The 22,679-nt window shown below is 39.9% G+C and overlaps 2 protein-coding genes across 4 annotated transcripts in view; one reads left to right on the plus strand and one right to left on the minus strand.

The window, feature by feature from the left end:
• Nucleotides 1-16,175, minus strand: part of WAC (WW domain containing adaptor with coiled-coil) — a 55,392-nt gene extending 39,217 nt beyond the window's left edge. Inside the window, exons 1-3 of one of the 2 annotated variants that reach the window (XM_066551922.1) lie at nucleotides 16,054-16,175; nucleotides 15,886-15,922; nucleotides 14,286-14,481 (exon numbers count right to left, since the gene is read on the minus strand). In XM_066551922.1, coding sequence (XP_066408019.1) covers nucleotides 14,286-14,481; nucleotides 15,886-15,922; nucleotides 16,054-16,094 — 274 coding nt within the window. In that variant the 5' untranslated portion in view covers nucleotides 16,095-16,175. The remainder of the gene's footprint in view (nucleotides 1-14,285; nucleotides 14,482-15,885; nucleotides 15,923-16,053) is intronic. The other variant, XM_066551913.1, reaches the window with a different exon arrangement.
• A 255-nt stretch (nucleotides 16,176-16,430) lies between these two features.
• Nucleotides 16,431-22,477, plus strand: LOC136557784 (microtubule nucleation factor SSNA1-like). 2 transcript variants are annotated; one of them, XM_066551943.1, is made up of 2 exons: nucleotides 16,431-16,868; nucleotides 17,807-22,477. In XM_066551943.1, the coding sequence occupies exon 2, from the start codon at nucleotides 17,848-17,850 to the stop codon at nucleotides 18,190-18,192; it is 345 nt and encodes a 114-aa protein (XP_066408040.1). In that variant the 5' UTR covers nucleotides 16,431-16,868; nucleotides 17,807-17,847; the 3' UTR covers nucleotides 18,193-22,477. The 2 variants fall into 2 exon arrangements, with proteins under 2 accessions (XP_066408040.1, XP_066408031.1); XM_066551934.1 differs by having other exon boundaries at nucleotides 16,433-16,872.
• The last annotated feature ends 202 nt before the right edge of the window (nucleotides 22,478-22,679 follow it).

The following is a 22,679-nucleotide window of genomic DNA, read 5'->3' on the forward strand; positions in this document are numbered from 1 at the left end:
TGAAAGCAGTTGAAGCTGGAAAGAGCTACTCCTAACTGGAAGATGGCCAACAAGGGCATCAGCCCTACAGTTATATAAAACTGTAGTGGTGCAACTGTGTGAGCAAGTCTTCCCTAGTGATTAACAAGTCATAGGGCAGGTCAGAATCAAGGCTAAAATATCACAGCTATCTCCTAACCTTTCCAACAAAAATCACATCTTTCTTACTAATGCATGAAAATCACCAGAAAGCACAAAGAGCAAGGGTCTGGGAACCAATTCAAAATTGACTTAATGCCTACTACAGATTTGAGATTCTGTTACAAAAACATTAAAATGAGTCCTAGTGTAAGTTGTTTCCGTATCCCAACTGCTGAATCCAAGACACTTTGAACTGCAACAAAGGCTCAAAACTATCCTGGACTTGAAAAACAGATTTAACATAGGCTGAAATAAGAATACTCCATTTTCCAATACAGTCAACTTTTTCTAGCAATTATCAAGTTAATGAGCATCTCCATTAACATCACTTCAATTCTGAAAGTATAAGAAGTTCAAATTTTGAGTTAACTAAAGATCAGACTGCTCTAATAAAGCACCAGGTTTCCCTCCCTTCTCCCCTACCATCTTCAAGATCCAACCAAAACTCCCTTTCCAAAACCTGTGAACTTACACTGGCAATTACAACTTCCACCTGAAACCACCTAAAATAAATTTTCTTGCCATTTGATTAGAATAATCTAATATATGACTGTGCATTACCCACCATCCTCTGGCATCCAAGTATCTTAGCCTAATTAACTCTTTTTTGGTTCATAACATCACACAGTATCAGAATCATAAAATCTTCTACTGAAATGCACAAGTGGGAACAGAGACACATTAGAGTTGCAGTATACATACTGTTGTACCACATGACAGTTAACTTTACACAGTTCACTGCTGATAGAGGATTTATGTTTTCTTTTTAGCCACAAAAATACCTTGTTAATATCCTAACTCTCATTTTGTCCATACTGAAAAGTGTCAGTGTAGATATAAAATAAACGAAGTTTACAGGTGCTCACCAGCTGGAACTCGGAGATGGTCTGCTCCTCCAGCCCCTCTAGAGGGAACTGGGAATCAGGAAGGGCTTTAGGAGAGTCACTGTTTCTGTGCCCACATACTGGGCATGTGGAAAGAAACACTAGGCAGCAGAAAAGAAAGGTCAAGGAAGGTCATTACCTTTGTGACAAGTCTATCCATACTTTCTATGACTCCATGTTCCACCTCTCAGCTAACATGCAATCAAATTCATTAAACTACAGACAATATCAGAATCTGAACTTCCTCAAAAGAACAAATACTAGCAAGTAACAGATACCAATTAGTTGTTAACAGAGAAAACTTAACAGCAAGATTAGTTTATGGTGGTGATATTATATGGGGATAACTAAGACTTCCTCAAACGGTAAAAATTATAGAAATTTATCTAGGACAAGTCTAAACTAAAATGTCTAAAGTGTATTTTAACTGGCTTTGTTACTTCAATGCAAATCTTTGTGCAGAAAACTTTCTAAAGTACTGCATATGGGAGAAAATAAAACAACACAATAGGAACACAATACCCAACATGCCAGCACTAACAGAACAGCCTATCATGGTCATTTTGATTTGCCAAATGTAAAAGTAATAAGAGAACAATTTTTCTTCACTGCATTTTTATGTGACCTAGTGTATTGAAATAAACATGGCTGCCTTCCACACGCAACCAAAAGCATAAAAACTTGCAATTTTCCTAGCAGAGCAGTGGCCTCAGAGAATACACCAACTGTGCAGTAACATTTTCCAGAAATTCATAACCTACTAAGTTGAATGCGCAATGCTTTGCCAAAGAAAGAAAATCTAGCCTGATCATGGTACTGCCCAACTACATACTCATTATGCCCCCCCAAGAAATGTTTTATACCAGTCAAGAAGTAGCTCTATTGAGCAAAAAAACTTACAAAGCCTTATTTCTTTCCCTACCCCTCTCTCCTGCCACAGTGCCAATCCAGCACAGCAAAGTCTGTACTGTTTTGCAATATCCGACTCACAGGGTAAGCATTCCAATGTAAAGAAGTTCCCTTTTTCTCCAAGTTACCACTCACACAGAATTTCACAGACATCAGCCAAAATCATTGCTATAAACAGACCAGGAGTCAGACATACATGGAATAGCACAAATGACCAAATGTGGATGAAAGTGATATTGTAAACATATAGTTTTATTCATAATAGAATTTTCCTTCTAAAACGGTAGTAAGAAAGTGACACCTTGAAAAGGAAAAGTGAGGAGCAGTAAACTAATGAAAGTCAAGGAGTCATTTTACTAATGAAACGCTCAGCAAATGCAAAGGCATTACTGATTATTAAAATGAAAAAGATAAAGTTAAATCTTACATATTGCGTAACGTACAGTAAATTTTATTTTGCTATTTTCTGCTTACTTTTCTATTTTTACTTAGCTATACTCAATTTATTTCAGAAATTGAAGCTTAATTTTAGGGCAGACAGACCAAACTGTTCTAGAAAGAACACCAAGTTATGCTGGCCCACCAAAAATTAAAGCAAAAGTTTAATAAAATGCCTTAAACTAAATTCAAACTTTCAGTTTTCAAGTAACAATTCAGGGATTTACGACTCTAGCAGCTAACTGTTTTCCTAGGGTTGTACTTCAGCCTAAATGAGTAACACAGCTTGGGTTCTCCTCACTGAAAGAGCAGATAAACTTCTTTTTATCCAACCATCCTATCATTTGCTACTTTCCTCCTTACAGCTACAGGTTAATAATTAAATAATTTTGGGGTTGTTTTCTTTCTCCTCCCCGTCCATCTCCCAGTAGCAATGAGAAATCACTTTTCAACTTAAGACTCAACTTTGAAAATTATCAGGTTCACTAACAAGGTCCACTGAATGCAGTGAGTTTCTGTATGATCCAACACTCAAATGTCACAAATTATAGAGCTGAAAAAAGCCTAAGGGATGAAAAATGGATTTTCAGCATACTCCAGAGATAATTCCTACCAATTTTCTTCTTCAAAGAAAATCAGTAGATTTTAGTTTCCTTTATATCTCAACTATTGAAATAACAATAAACAAAGACTGGACAAATAATTTTACCATCACCCATAAAGATGTTTATTCTTTACTCTAAAGTGGAGTAAACAGCATCATTTGAAAGAATTTGCCTGTTTCTCAATAATTAAGGCAATTTCCAACCAGCTTCTAAACATTTCTGGTAAGACTCAAATGTTCCTAGAATTATAATGTACAAAGTGGATTTATGAGGAATTAAAAACTATGGGTAGACAAGTTCTTCAGATTAACGATTGTGATTTCCTCCCTATAGGGAACTTTAGGTTCAGGTCACCTAATAAAATAAAAAATGCTAGCAGCATCCTCAACACTCCTGAAGATCTACTAAGACACTCACTTCATTTGAGATGAATCAACTTGAAAAAAGCAGCTTAAGCAGCTTCACCCATGGAAAATGTGAGTGAGTACCATGAATTTCAGCAACAGTCATATTCCTAACTCTCTGGCTCACGACACCAGAAGATTTCAGTATGTTTAATAAAAAACCAAAATCCTTGTTCGATATCACTTATGCCAGTTTGAAGTTTGAACTGCAACATTAGTTAACATGACTGTATTTGTACAAGGAGTGGGACATTGCTCTAAAAAGAAAGGAGGCAGGTTGAGAATAAAGCCAAACTCTGCCTTCCTTCTGGACTGTGGCTCCCAAAACATTTACATCTCTAATACAGTGTCAGAGACTGTCCAAGAGAGGTTCTTCCAACCTCAACTAACAGCTTCATATAGAGACTTTTTAATTATTACGACATGCAAAAACAGATGTGTTAAACTGACTGCTAGGATCCTTACCACAAACTAATAACCATGTTATCTGAACTCCATATGGATCAGCTCAGCAAATGGACAATGGACTGAACTTCCCCCTTCAAAGAGCTCCTCAGCAACACCACAAAACCCAAATGAGCCTCCCATGAACACACTGTAATACAGCACTGAGAGTCAAGCTCAGTGATGGAAGTCTAACAGCACCACAACACACTCTCCTACCTCCAGCAACATTTCCACAAAACTCATCAACTAAAATTAAGCACAAGACTGAGACTCTATTTCTGATTCACATTAATTGTCAGTAGACAGTTCCAAATTTAGAAGTTTTTTCCCTTCAAAAGCCAAGAAAAACTAGACAAGACATTTTAAAAAAATACATTAGTCATCTGGGGCAACAGGCACATACTCAAATGCTTCATGAAAATTAGGCTCAAGGGATACTGAAGTGAATAACAATTCCTTTAACATTGCAGGAGGGGGAGGGGGGCAAGCATCATAAATTTTACTTTTCATTCAAGGAGCTTCTTAAAGAACATAAAATATTGGAAGAACCACTGATATTTATCAACATACACCTCAGATGGGAGTTACTCAAATGCAGACACTTCATAAAAACTGTATATTTCAGTATTTTTAGATTACAAACAGCAGAGTAGGACTGTGAAAGACTGAAACACCATAACCCAGTCATCACAAACTGTAGTTTGATTAAAATCAGGGGTCATGCCAAACAATTTCTGCTTATAAGGAAAAAAAAAAGCAGTTGCCCAAACACAGCTCTGAGACTATTTCCCCTTTTTCTCTGTGTCTCCAGCACCAAATTAACACACCCACACAGAAGCTCCAAACAATTAACTAAGATATGACAACTTAATCTCCCTAACAAAATCCCCTGAGCAAAAATAAGGTTAACTAAAAACAAGGCCAGGTTGTTTAGCAACTGTCAAATTTCTTTTGATGTTTTGAGGATAGCGTCTTGAGAACAAGAAAGTGTAAACAGAAGACCCTGTGAATGCAATATTGCTTACAAATGAACTTGCACTGAATGTTTCCATTACTAGGCTTAGAACAAGGAAGGTGAAGCCAGAAGCTTTTATACACATAGGTAGTGCCACACAATGACAAATACTTGTGAACTTCATCCCATCTCAAGTTTCCTCCATCTCAACTGAGCATACACTATTGACAGCAATTCAATAAGTACATGGTGTTGTAGAAGTACTAAAAAAAGGGAGTCTCTGTTACAAAACATTACTGCAATCCTGCAAAAAGGATTGTCACACATAGCACACTTATATATCCTTAATCAGAAAGCTGTGGCAGAAACAATGTCTAACCACATTAAAACAAGGCAAGGAAAAAAAGGCACCATATATTGACCTTCTTAAATGTGTCTTAAAAATAGTAACTGTAGGTCAGATTATCTCAAATTCTTAAAATGCATCAAACACAATAGAAGAACCAACGTCCACTTCAATACTTCAATTCCTTGAGTGCTACTAATATTTGCTATTTGAAGAGAACTTTCTTTTCTTCTAAGACTATAGCTATGTCCATGTGTCAATAAAACAGAGAAAGCCTTATTTCATCTAAAATTTAGATATTGACTGATCTGCCTATGAAGAATTCTGGAATACTTCTGTTTTCAGAAAGATTACTCTTTTTTTCCTGGTCATGTTATTTCTTCACCACAAATGAGAAACCTAACTTGAAAATATTTAGTATTAAAAACAGCAATTGGTCACTACACTTTTATGTGACTTGAGAAATTATTAGGTTTAGAAAAAATACATTTGCTGTTCTGGACATACTATGCCATGTGTATTTATTTGGGTACAGATATGCAGCAAGCATAATTTTAATTTCATACCTATTTAATTTTCAGCTGAGAATTGTTTTTGAGAGATGCTAGTAATACTAAAAAAAAAAATAAAAAAGCAAGTCAAATTACTTTATTACTTTCTGTCACATAGAAATTCTTCACTAATAAAGGAATGCTGTCCCACAGCTCTGGGAGGAAACAAAGATGTCAAGCAAGGATTGACCTAAGAATTAATATATATAGTGGTGTGGTTTTAAAAAAAAACAGATTCACAGCTTTATTTTAGGCTGGCCTAGCTCAACTTAACAAAGCTTAGCTCAGCTTAACAAAGGTATTGTGCAACAGGGCTTTCAAGCATCTACAGCACAATAGGTGACAAGACAATTCATCCCTCTTCCCACTAAGTAATTCTTAAATACATCAAATTCAACTGGTCTTTCCTGGAACTACCTTACTATAAAAAATAATCCTCTTCACAAAAGCTGTAGTTATGTTTACAAACTCAAAATCTATTTTACAATTGTTTGATTGCCTAAGTGTCTAATTTTATTTCTCTAGTTAAGTAAACACTCTCAAAAGGACTATACAAAAACTGCAATCATTATTATTGACAAGGTCTAGGCAGTATGAGGTGAACTTTATACTACTTGAATTTGAAGAGGATCATATTATTTCTTGTATTAAAGTAAGCAGAAATAGCATTCTTTCAAATGAACAGTGTTCAAAATGAAGTCTGTGTTAATCTGTCAGCAGCAGGTGTCTGAATGAGGAATCTACTCAAACAACTTAACTAGATGAGATCTAAACTCCTCCCCATGTTATTCAAGGGGCACAGCTGGCATGAACACACCACCATCCAGAAGAACATAATCATGTGAAATAAACACAGCAGAAAAAAAATTAGGTAGAGCACATTACCTAACTTGTATTGTGGCATTTATGCACAAATGTGAATTACTTATTATATACCTTAATAAAAAAAAACATTCATTGTGGGTTTTTCCCACATTTGGGAGTGAATAGGTATGTTTAAAACATAAAAATGAGATGAGCAAGACAGACCAAAATTTCCTTTCCCTGTTTTTGCTACTGATAGACATTGATAATTGATAACTCTGCTGCTCCAAAAAACTCAGAAACAAAGCTAGAAAAACACTGAGGTAGACTGTTGCTTTGGAAAACATAACAAAGCACAATATTAAAGAAATCTGGGAAACTATCACAGAGGAACTAATCTCTGTAGCTGGGATGGAACTATAAATCTGCTTCGTAAAAGTACTTTCAGAAAGCCTGACATTACTTAATATATATAGCAGGTCACAGAAATTATATTGACAGTTATCAGAAAAGTAATGATAATAGTTTAGACCAAAAAAAGACCTCTTGAAGATTTCTGCTGCCCCTCAAAGACAAGGAATTTAGCTCATTTAGCACACTGTTTGTATTTCTGGCTGCCTTTTCCTTGTCATTAAGCACTTGAAAGCTGTTTTACATCTCTTTTTGAGTGATGACAAAAGGAGGGTATTATAATTTTTTATCATACCTCCGCTGTAGAAACAAAACAAGTTATGTTTTAACATGGCAACGGAAACTTTGACAGACTGTTCCTTTGCATCTCTCCTTTTGTAACAACAGTCACATTAAGGAACAGGTGATTATTCCAAAGTACTACAGGGCCTAATCACAGGTCTCTAGGCCTTATTTTTCATTAATTTCAAACACAATGTACCATTGCTGCATGCATGGAAAGGTAAGCCAAGGCCACAAAAGCTTAACAGACATCTCTTAAGGCACCTGGTAAAAAGAGTCAGTCACCTGCTCAAAAATTTATCTCCCTTCCCAGTGACCTGAAGGACAGACGTTCCAACTGGACATACCAAGGGGAACCCTCATCACTGTCTCCAAGTATCTGAGCAGAGGGTGTCAGAGGATGGCACCCAGCTCTTCTCAGCAGCGTCAAACAACAGGTCAAGAAGCAATGGGCACAAACTGTGGTGAAGGAAGTTCCACCTGAATATGATGAGGAACTTCTTTACTGCCCGAGTGACCGAGCACTGGAGACAGTTGCCCAGGGCGGTTGTGGAGTCTCCCTCACTGAAGAGATTCAAGAACCACCTGGACACAATCCTGCGCCATGTGTTCTAGGATGACCCTGCTTGAGCAGGGAGTTTGGACCCCTGTGGCCCCTTCCAATCTGACCTACTCTGTCATTATTCTTGAACAGTATTCCATCAGTCACTTCCAGTTAGCAGGCAAGTACAATTTGTGCCTTAGAACACACAGCTTGCTTCACAAGCTTGAAAGTAGGGAGAAAAAGGGAAAGAATCCTTACTGAAGAGCTACATAGGGAATGATCTCTCTGTACAGCAAGAGGTTTTTCCCTGAAAATGCCCATGAAATTGCATGAAAGCCTGACTTTGTAAACAAATGCAGTTATCATTGCAAGTTGGGTGCCATTAAATTACTATTACTCACAGAGAAGTTATTACAGCATCACCTCCCCTCTCAGCCAAAACAGAGGCAGAGCACTCTCTTCCAAGTTCTCTACAGCTTCAGTGATACTTGCCTTACTGGACACTTTACAATGAATAGGTAGAAATGGCCAGGAAAACAAATGTAAACTGTTAATAAACAGTGTTTCTCTTAGAAAGCAGCCATGTCGCAAAACATGGTTAAGGAATAACTCTAATCAGGGGCCACTGGGGAATGCAGAGCAAAATGCTACATAATTTACAAACTGGTATCTTGACTATGGCCTACTAGCAGGCAGCTCATCAGAAATGAAAAGTTTTCATTACTTCTTTTCATCTTCAGAAAAGCAACCCAAAAGTACAAGTTTAGTAAACTGTATATTCCATTTCTGTAAAGTCAGAGGGAAGAAGCATATATTAAAGCATGATGCTAAGTAAAAATCATTCCCTTCTGATTAGCTCACATACCAAAACCAACCAAATTCACCAAATCCTGTATATTGTCAGTTATCTTTTTTCCAAAAGATTATCTCTTTTCCAAAGCATAAAATCTGCTTATGTACAAAAGCTTACCAGGTCTAGCAGGCAGACTGACTTGAACATAATACATTTACAATCCAATGAATTCTTAAAACTACGAGATATATTTGCTTAAACAGAACAACTATAAATGGAAACCTTCACAGGAGCTATTTAGACATCAGAATTCTACACTCTCACATATAAAAGAATGTAAAAACAGTAAGTGAAAATTCCTAAAGTCCTAATAGCAAGAGGTTGGGAAGCAGCTGTGTCAACAGGTAACAAACAAATAGCTCTGCTTATTAACATTTGATGTAGCCTCCATTTCAGATCAGGTCTCACACTAATACATCTTTACTCTAGCAACCTACACCAGACACTTGAACTTCATTAAGAGAAACAGAGGACTCCATCCACCCACATGAATAAAGACTTAGCATTTAATACCACCATATTAATATCACAATTCTTACCTAACATCAATAATATAAAATTAGGGGGGCTTATCTTCCATTCTGTGCTAGTTAAAAGCTTTGCAGATACTGTTCAAAACCAATTTTCAATATTAACATTCTAAACCTCTAGATTTAAAAAGTATAAACACAAGTCAGATCTTTTACTGTGATTCTATGAGCACATATTTTTCAATTTCTTTTCTATTAGAGATCCTCACGACAGAGTAACACATAAGTTGTTTATACAACTAATCCCACAAAAACTCACCTCAGAAATATTGTCAAATCCACTGAGTAAATGGAAAGCTACTTTCTATCTACAAGTTCTAAATTTGAAAGCAAACTTAAAATTAAAACCCTGTCTGAAGGCAATAGAACTAATAAAAATTAAAAGAAAGCTTTTATAAACATCAGAAAACAGAAACTTACTCTTCCATTTTTTTTTTTTAATCCAAAGAAAAACTTCTAAAAGGTGAATGATCCTGGAAGCAATTCTATTATTCTTAAAAAACAAACCACCCAACCCATACCTCCTTTAAAGCCAACATTCAAGGAACAGTGAAGTGAATCACTAAATCTACACTTGGATGTTAGGGGATATTCAAAGCAGTTTCATGGAGAACTCACTCTCCTTTGTGATCAGAGTTTTCTCATCCCAGCTTTGACCATATAGTTACAGTGAAGAAATGGTTTTCATAGTAATGACTAATTACTTAAACATTAACAGCAGTTAATAGTAACTACATAGATGGAATCCACTCCAGCTTCCCCCTGAACCCTTCACTATGTTCCATTACTCTCAGACGTGCCTCTTTCCACCTACCCTGCAATTTCCTCTCTACAAAGCCCATTGCCCGAGCATCTTCCATTCTCTTGTGGTTGCCCTAACACCCTGCTCATTGTTTGTTTCCCTGGCCAATGGTCATACTAATTTAATCAGCAGTTCCCATTTGCTGCCAGGGCTGCCAACACAGGAACCTAACACAGTTCTCAGTTCAAGGCTGTTTGGTATCCCTTTGCTATGAGGACTCTGAACTCCTTCAGGAACCAGTGGAAACAAAGCAAGTCAACAAAGAATGACTGAAGCTCCCACCACCACTTTAGTAAAAATATGAACTCATTATTTAAAATATTTCATTCAGCCTCTAATAGCAGTAAGATTTTTATCTTAGAACTATATTAGTCAGTAACCGTGCTCACTGACAAATGACCAATTAAAAAAAAAAACAACTCACGTGCAAAAGAAACAGTCACAATGCTTCAATTATACTTTGGAATTTAAATACCACGAGCTACAGTCAAATTTCATTAAAAGAGCCTGCACTGCACAACAGCACACAATTCAGCAGATTTTATGCTATGTACATTTACACTCTTCAGTTGTTATTTTAAGCAATTCAGTAAGACCATGGTATGAAGCAAAGTTTCAAAGTCTCTTAAATATAAATGCAGTGAAACACGCAGTATTTTCTTCACAGTAAAAAACAATTGAGTACAGGTGGCTTAAGTGAACAAACCTTGTTTGCATCAAGTTCTACTGTGAATCTTACTGGGGGTCATTCTGCTCCATACAGTGAAGCAGAAACACCCTCTACCGTTTTTATAACAAGGGTTGCATCTAGCATTTTTACTTTTAAATTGTATCTATTTATAGCTATGTATCTCCCTCTCATTATTCCCAAAGCTACCCTACTTATCTGGCCTCTTTATTTTCTTTCCTGGACACCAGTATCTCATCATTCATGCATTTTAAAAGACCTACAACAGCCTTCCATCCTCAAGCATGAGAGTCCTCAAATCTTTGTATTTCCCTTTTTCTTTCATGGAAACATTTTTCCACATCTACAAGGCCCTTCATAGTTCTATTCCCCATAAACAATGCTGGCTTTAAGTCCCTATTTGTTACTGTTAAGAAACTTCACACTTGAGCTGGTCTCATAAGACCCCCTAATCTCTTCAAACCCCACACTTGCCTATAGCAGCTGACCTATAAATAAGAGATGCACTGAGGGGGAGAAGCTGTTCATTATGTTTTGAACACTTGCATACAGAGACAATTCCCCCATGCACAGGGACCTGAAAGCAAGAACAAAGTTAAGGCATTTTTTTGATACACTGCATGTACAAGTGCTCTTAGGAAACCAGGAATGTGACAAAAACTTGCAATTACTCCACGGTGTTCAGTCCAAGGTAAACTTGGAAGTCTCTCTCCAGAGAACAAGTGTCTCTGTACACAGTCTCTTTCTACAGAAACCATGCAGTAAGCAATTCTGAAAAATGCTTTGTTTGCACTGTATCAGTATGGAGGGCTTACCCGTAACACGTTTCAAAACCTTAATTGAATTTCTCCCCATGGATTACAATTCTACAGAAGATTCTGCCATGAATATTACAGAAATAAGCTGTTACAAAAAATACCTTTATACACATACTAAGGATATTAATAGGAGGTGGTTCTATAATTTTTGACTAATTAATTTTCAGTCAACTCCTGCTTATATTTTAAATGCATACACTTAAATCTTCAAATGACATTTAAATGACATTCTGCATTTACCACAAAAACATGAACCAGTCATGACTGAATCAGTGTGCTACAACACTGAATCTTCCTGTTTCTCTTCAGAGCTAAAATTACCAAGAGATGTATAGGAGTTCTTTCCAAACACAGAGTTGAGAGGGAGAGATCAAGTTAAATCGGCTTTATGTTCAGCAGTAATACTCTAAATTTATGTCCTATTCTGTTTTCTAAGGTATGAGAGAAGAAGATATTGTTTGTTTGGGACTTTAATTCAGTTTAGGAAAATAAATACTAGAGATGTTTCAATGAGATTTGCTAGGTTCAGCTAGATCACAGGAAGGCAGTAACACCTGTAGTAGTTTCAAACTGAGCAGCACCAATTTTAAAATAATGCACAGCAATTACAAAAATTAAAAACCACTCAGCTTCTGCCTTCCTCCATGAAGAATGCAAAAAGAAAACAAGACAGGCATTTATAGTAGTATCATAGCAAATTAGTAGTTCTCAGTCCTATAAAGGCTTAGATGAAAAATGTTAGCACTTTTGTAATGTTTTTCTTTTTTCCACTGTATGTCTCTAATTGCAAAACTAAGGGAATACTATAGCAATAGCAGCCCTTCAGAGTAATTCAATACAGAAAATGGTAAAATATTTTATTATGTCTTTTGCCTATTAGTAATATGCAAATGCTCATTACACTACAGCATTTCACCTATATTTTAACACCTACCTTCAATTCATACTGACAGAAATATTCAGTATATCAAAGAAAAATTAATACCCTTCTGCCCACATCTACTCAGCTTTGGTTAACTACATACAGTACACAGGATTTAACATAATTTTGGTTGTTTTGACTACATTTCACAGAGGTGAAACTGCGGCCAAACTAACCTTACTAATGACACACAAAAAAATCACTTATTTACATTAAACAGTACAAATGTTAAACTTTTAAAATTAGTAATTTCCCTTAGACTGTTGAAGACTACTTCCTTCTTCCAGTCTGTTAACACATGATGTGAAAACACCTGCTTTCAGATCAGAGTAAATGAAACTTTCCACTGTCTTAACAACTAGGAGAAGGTACAGGGGGATGGTGTTCCTTTCATTCACAAAACTACAAATAATTAATTTTTCCTTCATCCTGACTGCATGCATACATGCCTCAGACCACTCCCCAGCTATTAAATCCATCTGGACCTTGTAAGGACTTCAGAATATCGCTCCTATCTTACCACACTTCCAACACACAAATAAGCAGAAGCACTCCCCATATAGAGCCTCATCCTCCAGATGTTTTCATATATGCATGATTCCACTAAATGCAGCTCTGTTCAAGCAGAAAAAATTACTGACTGTAGCAAAACAAAGCAGAATTGCAAGAGAATGTGGGACTAATTTTTGGACAGGTGAACAGAAAATTAAAGAGGACACCTCTATATCCTGCAAAGTAGCACAGAATAGCAGCATATGGGCATTGCACATGCATTTAATTCTGAGATTACTACACTTTCAATTATTATCAGATACAATGAAAATCAGTGTATTAACAAAAGAGGCATGTTCTTATAATGCATCTACACACTTCTATGCCATTAACAGTAGTCTACATAGCCTCAGCATTAAGTCAAAGAAGGAAGAACAAATAGGATTTATAAGAATAATTGGGTACCCATGAACACATTTGTAGTGTTAAACTAGTATGTCCTAAAAAGGTACTTGAAAGCTATTTCCTTTATTTTACTATAACTATTATATCAAGTAAAAGCAGTGCAGCAATAAATGTGTATGTACATCAGAATTTGTTAGCTTTATACAGAACAAAGCAGCACTGATTTAAAGCTCCAAATTCTCTACTTGAATTCTTCACCTTGTACCTTGACACAAAGACCAATCAACGAAACAAAAGAATTTTTCCAATTTCGGACAGCAACTGCAATTTTCTAAACTCTGGCTGTTTGTTACGTAACACTGTTTATTACCTGGAAAATCCTACTCTTTTCCTAGGAAGCAGGGATACAAAATAAGACCAGTTAAAAAATACTGGGGATATTACTACTGTTTATAAACCTGCAAAAACACAGCAGGCTGACTTGACTGTGAACACAGTTCTTCAAGCTCCTGTCAAGAAAGGCTCTAGTATGTGCTACCCTTGATCATCTATTAAGAGTTCTACATAGCAGCTAAATTTACCAAGCTTTTTTCATTTCTGATGGGGTATAGTCTATGGAGCATGTACCTACACAGTACAGCACCACAATACACAAAGTTATTAAAAAGAATGCAAAACAGCAAATATTTATTGCTAATGAAAATTCAGAAAACTATTTCATGTTATCAAACACTGCAGTATGTCTAAATAAATAAGACATACTAGTTAAAATAATAAAAAAGGGTTTATTTAATCTTTGGGGCTGTAAGGAAAACTACCATATCTGTAAAAACCAGGAAATTAATAGGTGTTACCTCAATGATTGCCTTCCAATTAAATTCCCATTTTGGGCTCACTGCAGTCACCCTAGCTGAGTACAAGGCACATGTAGTATAAGACATCACCTGAGTGATACTGGCTAATTTTAATGAGAAATTAGTGATTGCTTAAGTAAAAGTTTGTTAAAATAACTTACCACCATCCCTCTCTCTAACTCTGTGAGTATGCACACTTTTTGCTTTACTGTGCCCTGTGTTGTCACCGTATTTGTTTTCAGGGCTGTCAGAGCGCCGCAGCATTTTATTTGGTGGTGAGGGATCTGTGGTGTCTCGCATCTTGTCATGACGGTGATCACCACCACTGGGGTGACTCTTGGATGAGTACTTAAGAGCCTGAAACACATCACAAGAAAACAGGCATTGACATTAGATACAGAATTTTGGGATTTTTTCTTCTCTTCCAAAAGTACTTTTAAAACTTAATTAATTTTCATTTCCTATTAAAAAAAAATCAGCATTAGTCTTCCTAGTTTTAATTACCTACATTAAAGCAACAAGTTCTGTAATTAGAACTTAAACCAATTTCTCCCACTATTACATGCAATGCAACACTTGCTGTTAAGAAGAACCTAGTTTCTCTATCTTTTCACTGATGGACTACACACTTTCAGCAGTAAATGGGCCACAGTTCTTCCACACTTCTGGGGGAACTAGTCTCCACTTGCTATTAGGAAAACAAACTTACAGTTAGACTGAATCAGTGTAAACTTTGAATATGTCCTCTATACTCTAGTCAAGACCACTCAGTTTCACCATTAACTTGAATTTCTGTGATGTTTTCTTCAGTACTAACATCCCTGTAACACGTGTAATTAAAAAAAAATAATTCCAGGGGGCCAAAACATGTAATGTAATAACTCATTCTAAAGTCTTTACCAAAAATTACATGCTCTGCCTAACGCTAACCTACTTGGTTCTGTGAACTCCTGAGTGGCAAATGTTTACATTTATGTGAACTGTCACTGACAGCTGCCTTGGACTGCCATACTGCAGTCCAGTGATTGAAATACACAGAAATGCATTAAAACAGTTCAATTCAGGGTCTACAGACATCAATATCACAACATACGGCTTTCCACAGACTCAAACCTCGACAACTGGGTTTCTTCAGTGGACACAGCAAAGAAGTGCAGTGTCCACCTTACAGGAATTGAGGCTATTGTGGGTAAGCCAAGGATTTCTGAACATGCCCAGCAGCTGGCAACTGCAGAAATTAAGCCTCACCTGCAGCCCCAAGTTGGTCAGGGTCTAAACCCGTGCCCTGCTCAGATTACAGCCCCCAGCAGCAGTTTTGGGGAGAAGAAAGGGCTTTGGGGAGGGGTTGGGGGAGGGGGCTGGGGGGGGGGGGGGGGGGTAGGGGGGTGGAAGGGTAAGACTCCTTTTGTTTTTAGAAGAAAAACATTCACCTCTCCTGGATCTCCACTCCACCGTAGGAGACCCCGGCTCCCCCTCCCGCCCCTCGCACCCTCCCTGACTCCCAGGCCCGAGGCCCGCACGGGTTGCACTAGGCCGCTCCTGCTCGCCCCGGCTCCGCAGGCCTCAGCCGAGCACCGGGGCCCCGTTCCCGGCGCCAGGGCCGCCGCCGCCTCTCGGCCCCGCGGCTCCGGGTCCAGAGCGCCGGCAGGGGCCGGGCCGGACCGGGGCGGCCGCGGCACCGCGGCCTGCAGCGGCCGCCGGAGCCTCTGCTGAAGTAGCAGCCCCCCGCCTCCCCTGCTCCTCCTCCCGGCCCGGCGGTACCTGGTAGGGCTGCGAGTCCCCCCTGCGGTCGTGACAGCTGAGGAGAAAGCGAGAGAAAGACAGAGAGGCGTTAGCGAGCGCCCGTTACCGGCCCCGCGGCCGGGCCGAACATGGCGGAGGGGGTGGGGGGGGGGGGGCGGCCCCGCGGGGCCGGGGGGGTGAATTTACCCATCACTGAGTCTCTGCTGTTTCCTCGCATACATTACCATCAATGCCCGGCCTGTGTGTGTGAGGGTGAGGGGACCAGGAGGGCACGGCCGCGGCCGGGCCACAGGCGCCGAGGGGGGAGGCGGGGGCGGCAGCGCTCCGGGGGCAGGGGCGGGGGAAGGGGGCGGCTCGGGCAGCTCGGCTGGAGCGGCGCTCACGGGCCCATCGCCTCGAGAGGGGAGACGCTGGCAGCTCGGCCCCGCGCGCGCTGAGACACACCGGGAGCACCGACTCGGCCACCGCCTCCCCCCGCCGCGCCCGCCGCCGCCGCTCCAACTACATCCGGGGAACTCGGGCGACGCCGCGCTCGGTCAACGTCGGCTCTTTCCGGCTCTTTCCGACGCGCTCCGTCCCCTCTGTCCCCTTTGCTCTCGGGCGACTCTGCCTTCGGTAAACATCGGCTGCGTCCGCCGAGCCCGACGCCCCTCAGTCCCTCCCTTCGGCAAACATCGGCTGCCTCCGCCGAGCACGACGCCCTTCAGTCCCTCCCTTCGGAAAACATCGGCTCCTTCCGTAACGCTCGGCCCTCCCTGCCCCTCCCGCCTCGGCCCACTCTTGCGAGCGCTACCTGTCTTCGGAAAACATCGCGTTTTTCCGGAGAGACGTTTCCGCGCGGCCGTCAGGGCGGCGCCACGTTCGGAAGCGCTCGGGTATTTCCGTGACCCCTCACGGGCCGGCGCGGTCGTTGGCGGGCGCACGGGGCCGGCTAGCCGAGGGCAGCGCGGCCTCGCTGGCAGAGCCGCTCCCTCGGTGGGGAGGAATCGCGATCCTGCCAGGCAGGTGGGGGCAACGGGGAATTGCGGGGGGGAGCTAGGAATGGGACGGTCTCCTCTTACCTACCCCCTCCTCCCCTTCCGCCCGGGCTCTCGATGTGCAGGCAGGAGCCATTTTGTGCGCGGCGCGTGTTCCGCGGGGCCGCGCTCTGTGGCGAGGAGGGTGTTAAAATGTCCCTGGGACGGCGGCCGCCTGGGTCGGGCCTTGGCCCCGTTGTCTCCGTGGGGGTGTGAGTGGCGGCCCCCGCCCGTGGGCCCGGCACACGCGATCCGCGTCATCCCAGTGTTTGGAAGCTCCGGGTGCTCGCTGTGTCGGGGAGATTTCCTCGCGTTGTTAGTGCCCTCTGAGCCCTTCAGGGTGGTGCCTGGTGAAAGGATGAGGAGCGAGGGCCGTAAACTAAAACACAAGAAGTTTCACCTCACAGTGAGAAAGGACTTCTCGTGTTGGATTAGGCGTGGAGTCTCCCTCTGCGGAGACATTTAATACCCACTTGGATGCTCCAGGTGACCCTGTCTTGCCAGGGAGTTGGACTGGATGGTCTCCAGAAGGCCCTTCCAACCCTCACCATTCTGTGATTCTGTAATTTTTGCTTATTTCTGACCAGGCCATCGAAGTTTGTGGTACAAAGCATCCTATATTCAGGATTGTATAAAGGTATTATAAATAAATATCATAAATACTTTGATACTATTGCCATGACAGTGTTATAGGGACCAGCAGCTTTCAGTAAAGGTTTAAGAGCATTTGCCAAGTTTTCTCCCGTTCCCCACTTGAAAAGGGAAGAGATGTGGCACATCTGAAAATGAGCATGTTAACCTTAAATAGAGCACCTTGTCCGGTGGCTCCATCTATGCTAATGAAGCATTATTCATGGCAACATCTTACAGATTTTTTTCTGTTTCTTTGTTTGTTTGTTTGTTTTTCTTTCATTTGAGTGCAGGAGGCCATTGCTGAAAAGGGACTTCAGGGAGTGAATGCAGGATGACTCAGCAGGGAGCTGTTCTTCAGGGTTACAATAATGAACTAGTGAAATGCATTGAAGATTTATGTATGCAGAAAGAAGAACTGAACAAACAAATCCAGCAAGCAGAAGAGGAAAAGAATAAACTCCAGCATGAAATCCAAGTCCTCAGTGAACAGCTGGAGTGTGTATGTGAAAACCTGGCCCAAAAAGTGGCTTCACGGAATGAGCTTGATAAAATACTTGCTGAAACTGAAGCTGCTTACATGAAGATTTTGGATAGTTCTAGAACTTTACTTAATGTCCTGAAGAAGGAAGTGGGAAGCTTAAAGCATTCACCAGATCTGAAAACCAATGTAACGTGAAACAGTCAAATGTTTGGACTCTGCAGTGCTAAAATTCCACTAGGTGAGAAATGTGGTCAACCACAGAACCTTACAGCCACAGTGTAAGCAGAGAGGGATTTTCTTCCAGTCTTTCTGTATGTTTTATTATTTTCAAATGCACTAGAAAATAGATTAAATAAAGTTGCTGTTTTGTTTTAAAAAAATCTAATTAATTGAACACTACAAAAAATAGCAGATAGGTAGTTGAGGTAGATGGGAGACTGTCAGTTTTAACATCATTGTGCTTCAAGGATTAGAAAAAAGGCATGTTTTATTGGTTGACTTCAGATGGCTCCCAGTAAATGATTCTTTGAAAACTCCTGGATGCAAGTCAATCAGATGCTACTTCTTTTCACTTTACAAATGCTTAGGCTTTACTGCTGGGACCAGGTAGAAATGAGCTATTTAGCTTCCTCTAGGAGCTTGGAGCCAGGAGCACGCATCTATCTGTCTGATGCATGCACAAAGATAGCCCCATTTACAGTAATTGCCTACTTCAATAATAGAGGGATAAGGTGAGAAATCAGGAGTAATGCAGGGCATGGAGGCTTAAAATTTAGCACTGTATGTGGTTCATGCATCTTCTGAGGCTGTTCTTCAAAGCCTTGTTTAGAAAGGAGGTCTGCTACAGTGAAAGTCAGGTTTGGTGCAAGTGCAGGCAGCTACACCAGGAAGGCTGGACCATTAATTCACTTGGGGGTAAAAAAATGTGTCAGTAGCAACTAAAAGTCCTGAAAAACCACTGGGGTCCAGTTAAAAATACAGAGGTAAATAAAAGACCAAAGAAGATAATCCTGGCTAAAAGCCATAATAGAATGTCTGAAAGCCTTTTTAGTGCCTTTTAGCTCTATACTGATCTGCTAAATAATTGTAGTAAGATTGTGGAGTATAATGAACACCCTGAAATAATGTGAAAGAAATACAAATGAAAGGTGAAAGAAGAAAATGAGAAGTGGTTTACAGCTATCAGCCATTCTTACAGAGGACATCAAAATAGAACTTAGTTCAGAGATCAGGGATGACATAAGAGCGTGGCATAAATTTCAATTTAATGCTGTTTTTTGTTCCTGCTGAACCTCTCTGTTCTGCAGGAATCTCTCTCAGCAGTAGGTGCATGTACATGTGTATTTTGTCCCACTTATTTGTGTGTTACAACAGTAACTTTTTAAACTGTGTGTTGTCAAATCTGCATTCAATACCAGTTAATTAAATTGAAAGAAGTGCAGTTGAAATCTCCTGACTTGATAGTGGTGTGTCTGTCAGGTGCACATACAGAGGGAATGGAGATGTGAATAATCTTGGTAATAGCTCTTCATCAATAATAGGGAGCAAATTTTATGTTCTTCTGGTTGCCAAGCTACGTCAGGGATGAGTGTGACTGAGCTAATCGCAGTTTATTTGTGTGGCACTTCAGGGGCTTCCCTCTGGGGGATTCCCAGTGGGCAATGCAGAGGTGATAAAAGTACATTATCTCAGGGGCTTTGCTGTTGTGGTACTGCAGCACTCAGGACTACCTTGTTTATGTTGAAGGGAAACACGAAAATTTTGCTCTCTTTAGTAGTAAAAAAGTCATTTATTTGACTGGACACTCCACAACATTCTGTCTGCCCTTAGACTCATAGTAGTAACTGATTTATAAGAAATAGGAAGATTCAGGAAAAGTACTACCTAAAGAGCAAGAACTTTGAGTTGCAAATGTAAGCTGCTGCTTCTTATTAGCTGCACTGGAACTCGAAATTGTGAAAAACAATTTGTATCATAGAAAGCTCATTATGGAGAACAGTACAGTTAATTTCTAGTACTGGTCTCACACAATAATTACAGGTTTGTTTGCCTTAGAGTAATCATAAATAATGCTTGTTCTAGTTCTAGTGAAGCTGATAAAACTGAAGAAGCATTAAGAGAAAGATTTAAAGAAATCTACTTCACAGCCATTATTATGTCTAGTGGTAGCTATTATGGTGTCAAAACTAAATAACTGGAGATGCTTGATTTTTCTTTTTTTTACTAAAAAAACTAAGGGAAAATGTAACTGTTGACTAGTACTTATGCACATGCAGGGGCCTCCCAACATTCAAATAAAAAGTTGAAATGTTGCTAGAATTCTATTCAGTGATCCCAATCTAAAGTTTCCATTTAAATTCACATTTAAAAGTGGAGAGAAATAATAGATCTCTAGGGCCTGATTATTTTTAGAATAACTCCCTAGTGTGGCAGTCATCCTGCACCTGTAGAGTTGCTACTCAAAAATAGTGTTTAGCATTATATTCTGTATTTACCCAAATGAGCCCTTTTATTGATGTGGTAACCTTTTTCACTGCTTTTTCAGACACTATAAATCTTGACATGAATAGCTTTTGTTAAAAAACTTCACTTTGTTCAGAAGACATGCAGACTTAAGTTGGTCCAAAGTATTGCTGGAAGAGAAGTGATAATTTGCAGATGGCAGCAGCTCTGCAAGGATAGCCTGAAACAGAAATTCTACCTGGAATAAGGCAGGTCATAAGTTTAAAGTATCATACTTATTCCTAACTTAATTTTTGTATTGAATTTTTATGACTCTCTGAGTTTGACCGGGTGCTTTACTGGAGTGCTTACAGTCTAGGAGCCTTGCTGAGAAAAATTGGGTTCTTAATCTAAACTGCTGTGTTGAGTGTTCTGTATCTTATTTAGTATGTGAGGAGACAGTTTTTGAAACTCCTATCTGTGCGTGATTCAGAGGTTTAGTGAAATGCATCTGGATCAGTTGTCTTAAGTCCTGAATTTATGTAAAGGCAACTTTACCCGGCTTCCAAATAACAGAAGATAACTGGAAGAGGTCTGATGATTCCCTGCTTCTATAGCAATGCTTCTTGAAAATGTGCCCAGCACTTAACACACTAATGATCAACAGTTTTTTCAAAACGTTTGACTGTTGACTCCTTGTAAGTAAACTGAAGAGATTTTGGCAGTTCCCAAAGAAACTGCTTGTGGGTGGTATGTTGAAGTAGAAGTAATTTTCTGTGTGGAAGTGATTATAGGAACCACTGGGTGAAGTGCTTATGCCAGCAGCCATTCACACCCCATTACTGTCTCTTTTCAAAGGTGCTTACCCTGCTGTTAGGTGCCTCCCACATGCAGTTGCTGTTAATCACCTTACAGAAATGGAGGTGAGTGGACTGGGGGTTCACCCTGATTTTAAGGGTAGGGAATAAAGAGAATTTATGGATGTGAAGTCCTGGTTAGGGACTGGAGCATGAGGGGGTAGGATAGAGAGGTGGAGGTTCTCCTGATTCCTGTCTGCTCTGAGTGTACTTGTACTGAGCTACTGCCTACAGTTCTTGCTACCCAATAAATCAAATTCCAGAAATCATCTGAGCTTCATCGTAGCTCTGGACATTCTTCCCCTTCCTTTAAGCCCACGGATGGTCATCAAAAGAGGCAATCTGTGTTTTGTTTTCTCTTTCTGTCTTTTATTTCTTTCTGTTCCAGCAGGAGGCTGTGCAATCTGAGCCTCCTGTTGCCTGGGTAAGTGTGCTGCCAGGCTCACACAGGATGTTGTTTCCTGTCCTGGTTGCTCTCCTATGAACAGTTCTCAGGGAATTGCTCGAGTTTTATAAAGAACCTCCAGTTCTGTGTGTACTTGATGTAGTCTGTATGTCAGATTGACCTTGGAGGGTTTAGGCAGAGGATTGGCAGGTTTTTGGCTTTTGGTGAAAGCAAGAGATTTGTTTCCTTGGATTAGGAATTCTTCAGACCAGGAAGACTAGGCGTCTTCTAATACCCAAAGAATTGTACATTTAAACAATGAAGCAAGCCATAGTCTAAACCCAGGTGCCTGGACCTTGGATTGCTGTTTCAGAATTGAGAATCATTTCCATCTAGGGGTACAATGACATTTCCATCTGTACTTGGGGTACAGGTGTGTTCCACTCCAAATCCAGTAAGTGGATTAAACTGAACTGGTAATTCTGTAACAAGAACATTCAGAAGATTGTTAGCCAAGGGATTAAATGTCTACAGTTAGTTCATCATACAGATGAGACTTGTGCAGAAGACCAATATCTATTACTCCTTAGATGATTTTGCTGGTTAGGAGAGATTTGAGTGATAAGGTGTAGCTTGTGGCTGTTGCCTTAACTTTGAGCAGATCCTAGATTCTTGGGGTTTTATCAAAGAAGAAGTAGACACAACAGTTATTTTTTTATAATTTATTTTCTTTTTCAATTTCTTCCTTTTCAGGAATGAGCAAAGAATTATTAATAAATACTGTAGTGTTGATTTATTTGTGTGTGTATTGGTGCTTTTCTTAACAGATGAATAGGCAAATTTTCCTAAAATCAGAATGCTCTTCTAGCTTTTATGTATGTGTGTGTTTTTATATATAGATGAAAATATTTTCTTTTTTGGGTGAAGGACAGACTAGCCTTTGATAAATTTGTGCACCAATTGCTTTGTCAGTGTCTGTTATTTTACTGGGGCAGAGT

This window comes from Molothrus aeneus, chromosome 1, assembly GCF_037042795.1.
Source record: "Molothrus aeneus isolate 106 chromosome 1, BPBGC_Maene_1.0, whole genome shotgun sequence".
NCBI classification, from domain to species: domain Eukaryota; kingdom Metazoa; phylum Chordata; class Aves; order Passeriformes; family Icteridae; genus Molothrus; species Molothrus aeneus.

Excerpts from the sequence above, each read along its gene's own strand:
- LOC136557784 (XM_066551943.1), top strand. The coding sequence starts at position 17,848 with ATGACTCAGCAGGGAGCTGTTCTTCAGGGTTACAATAATGAACTAGTG.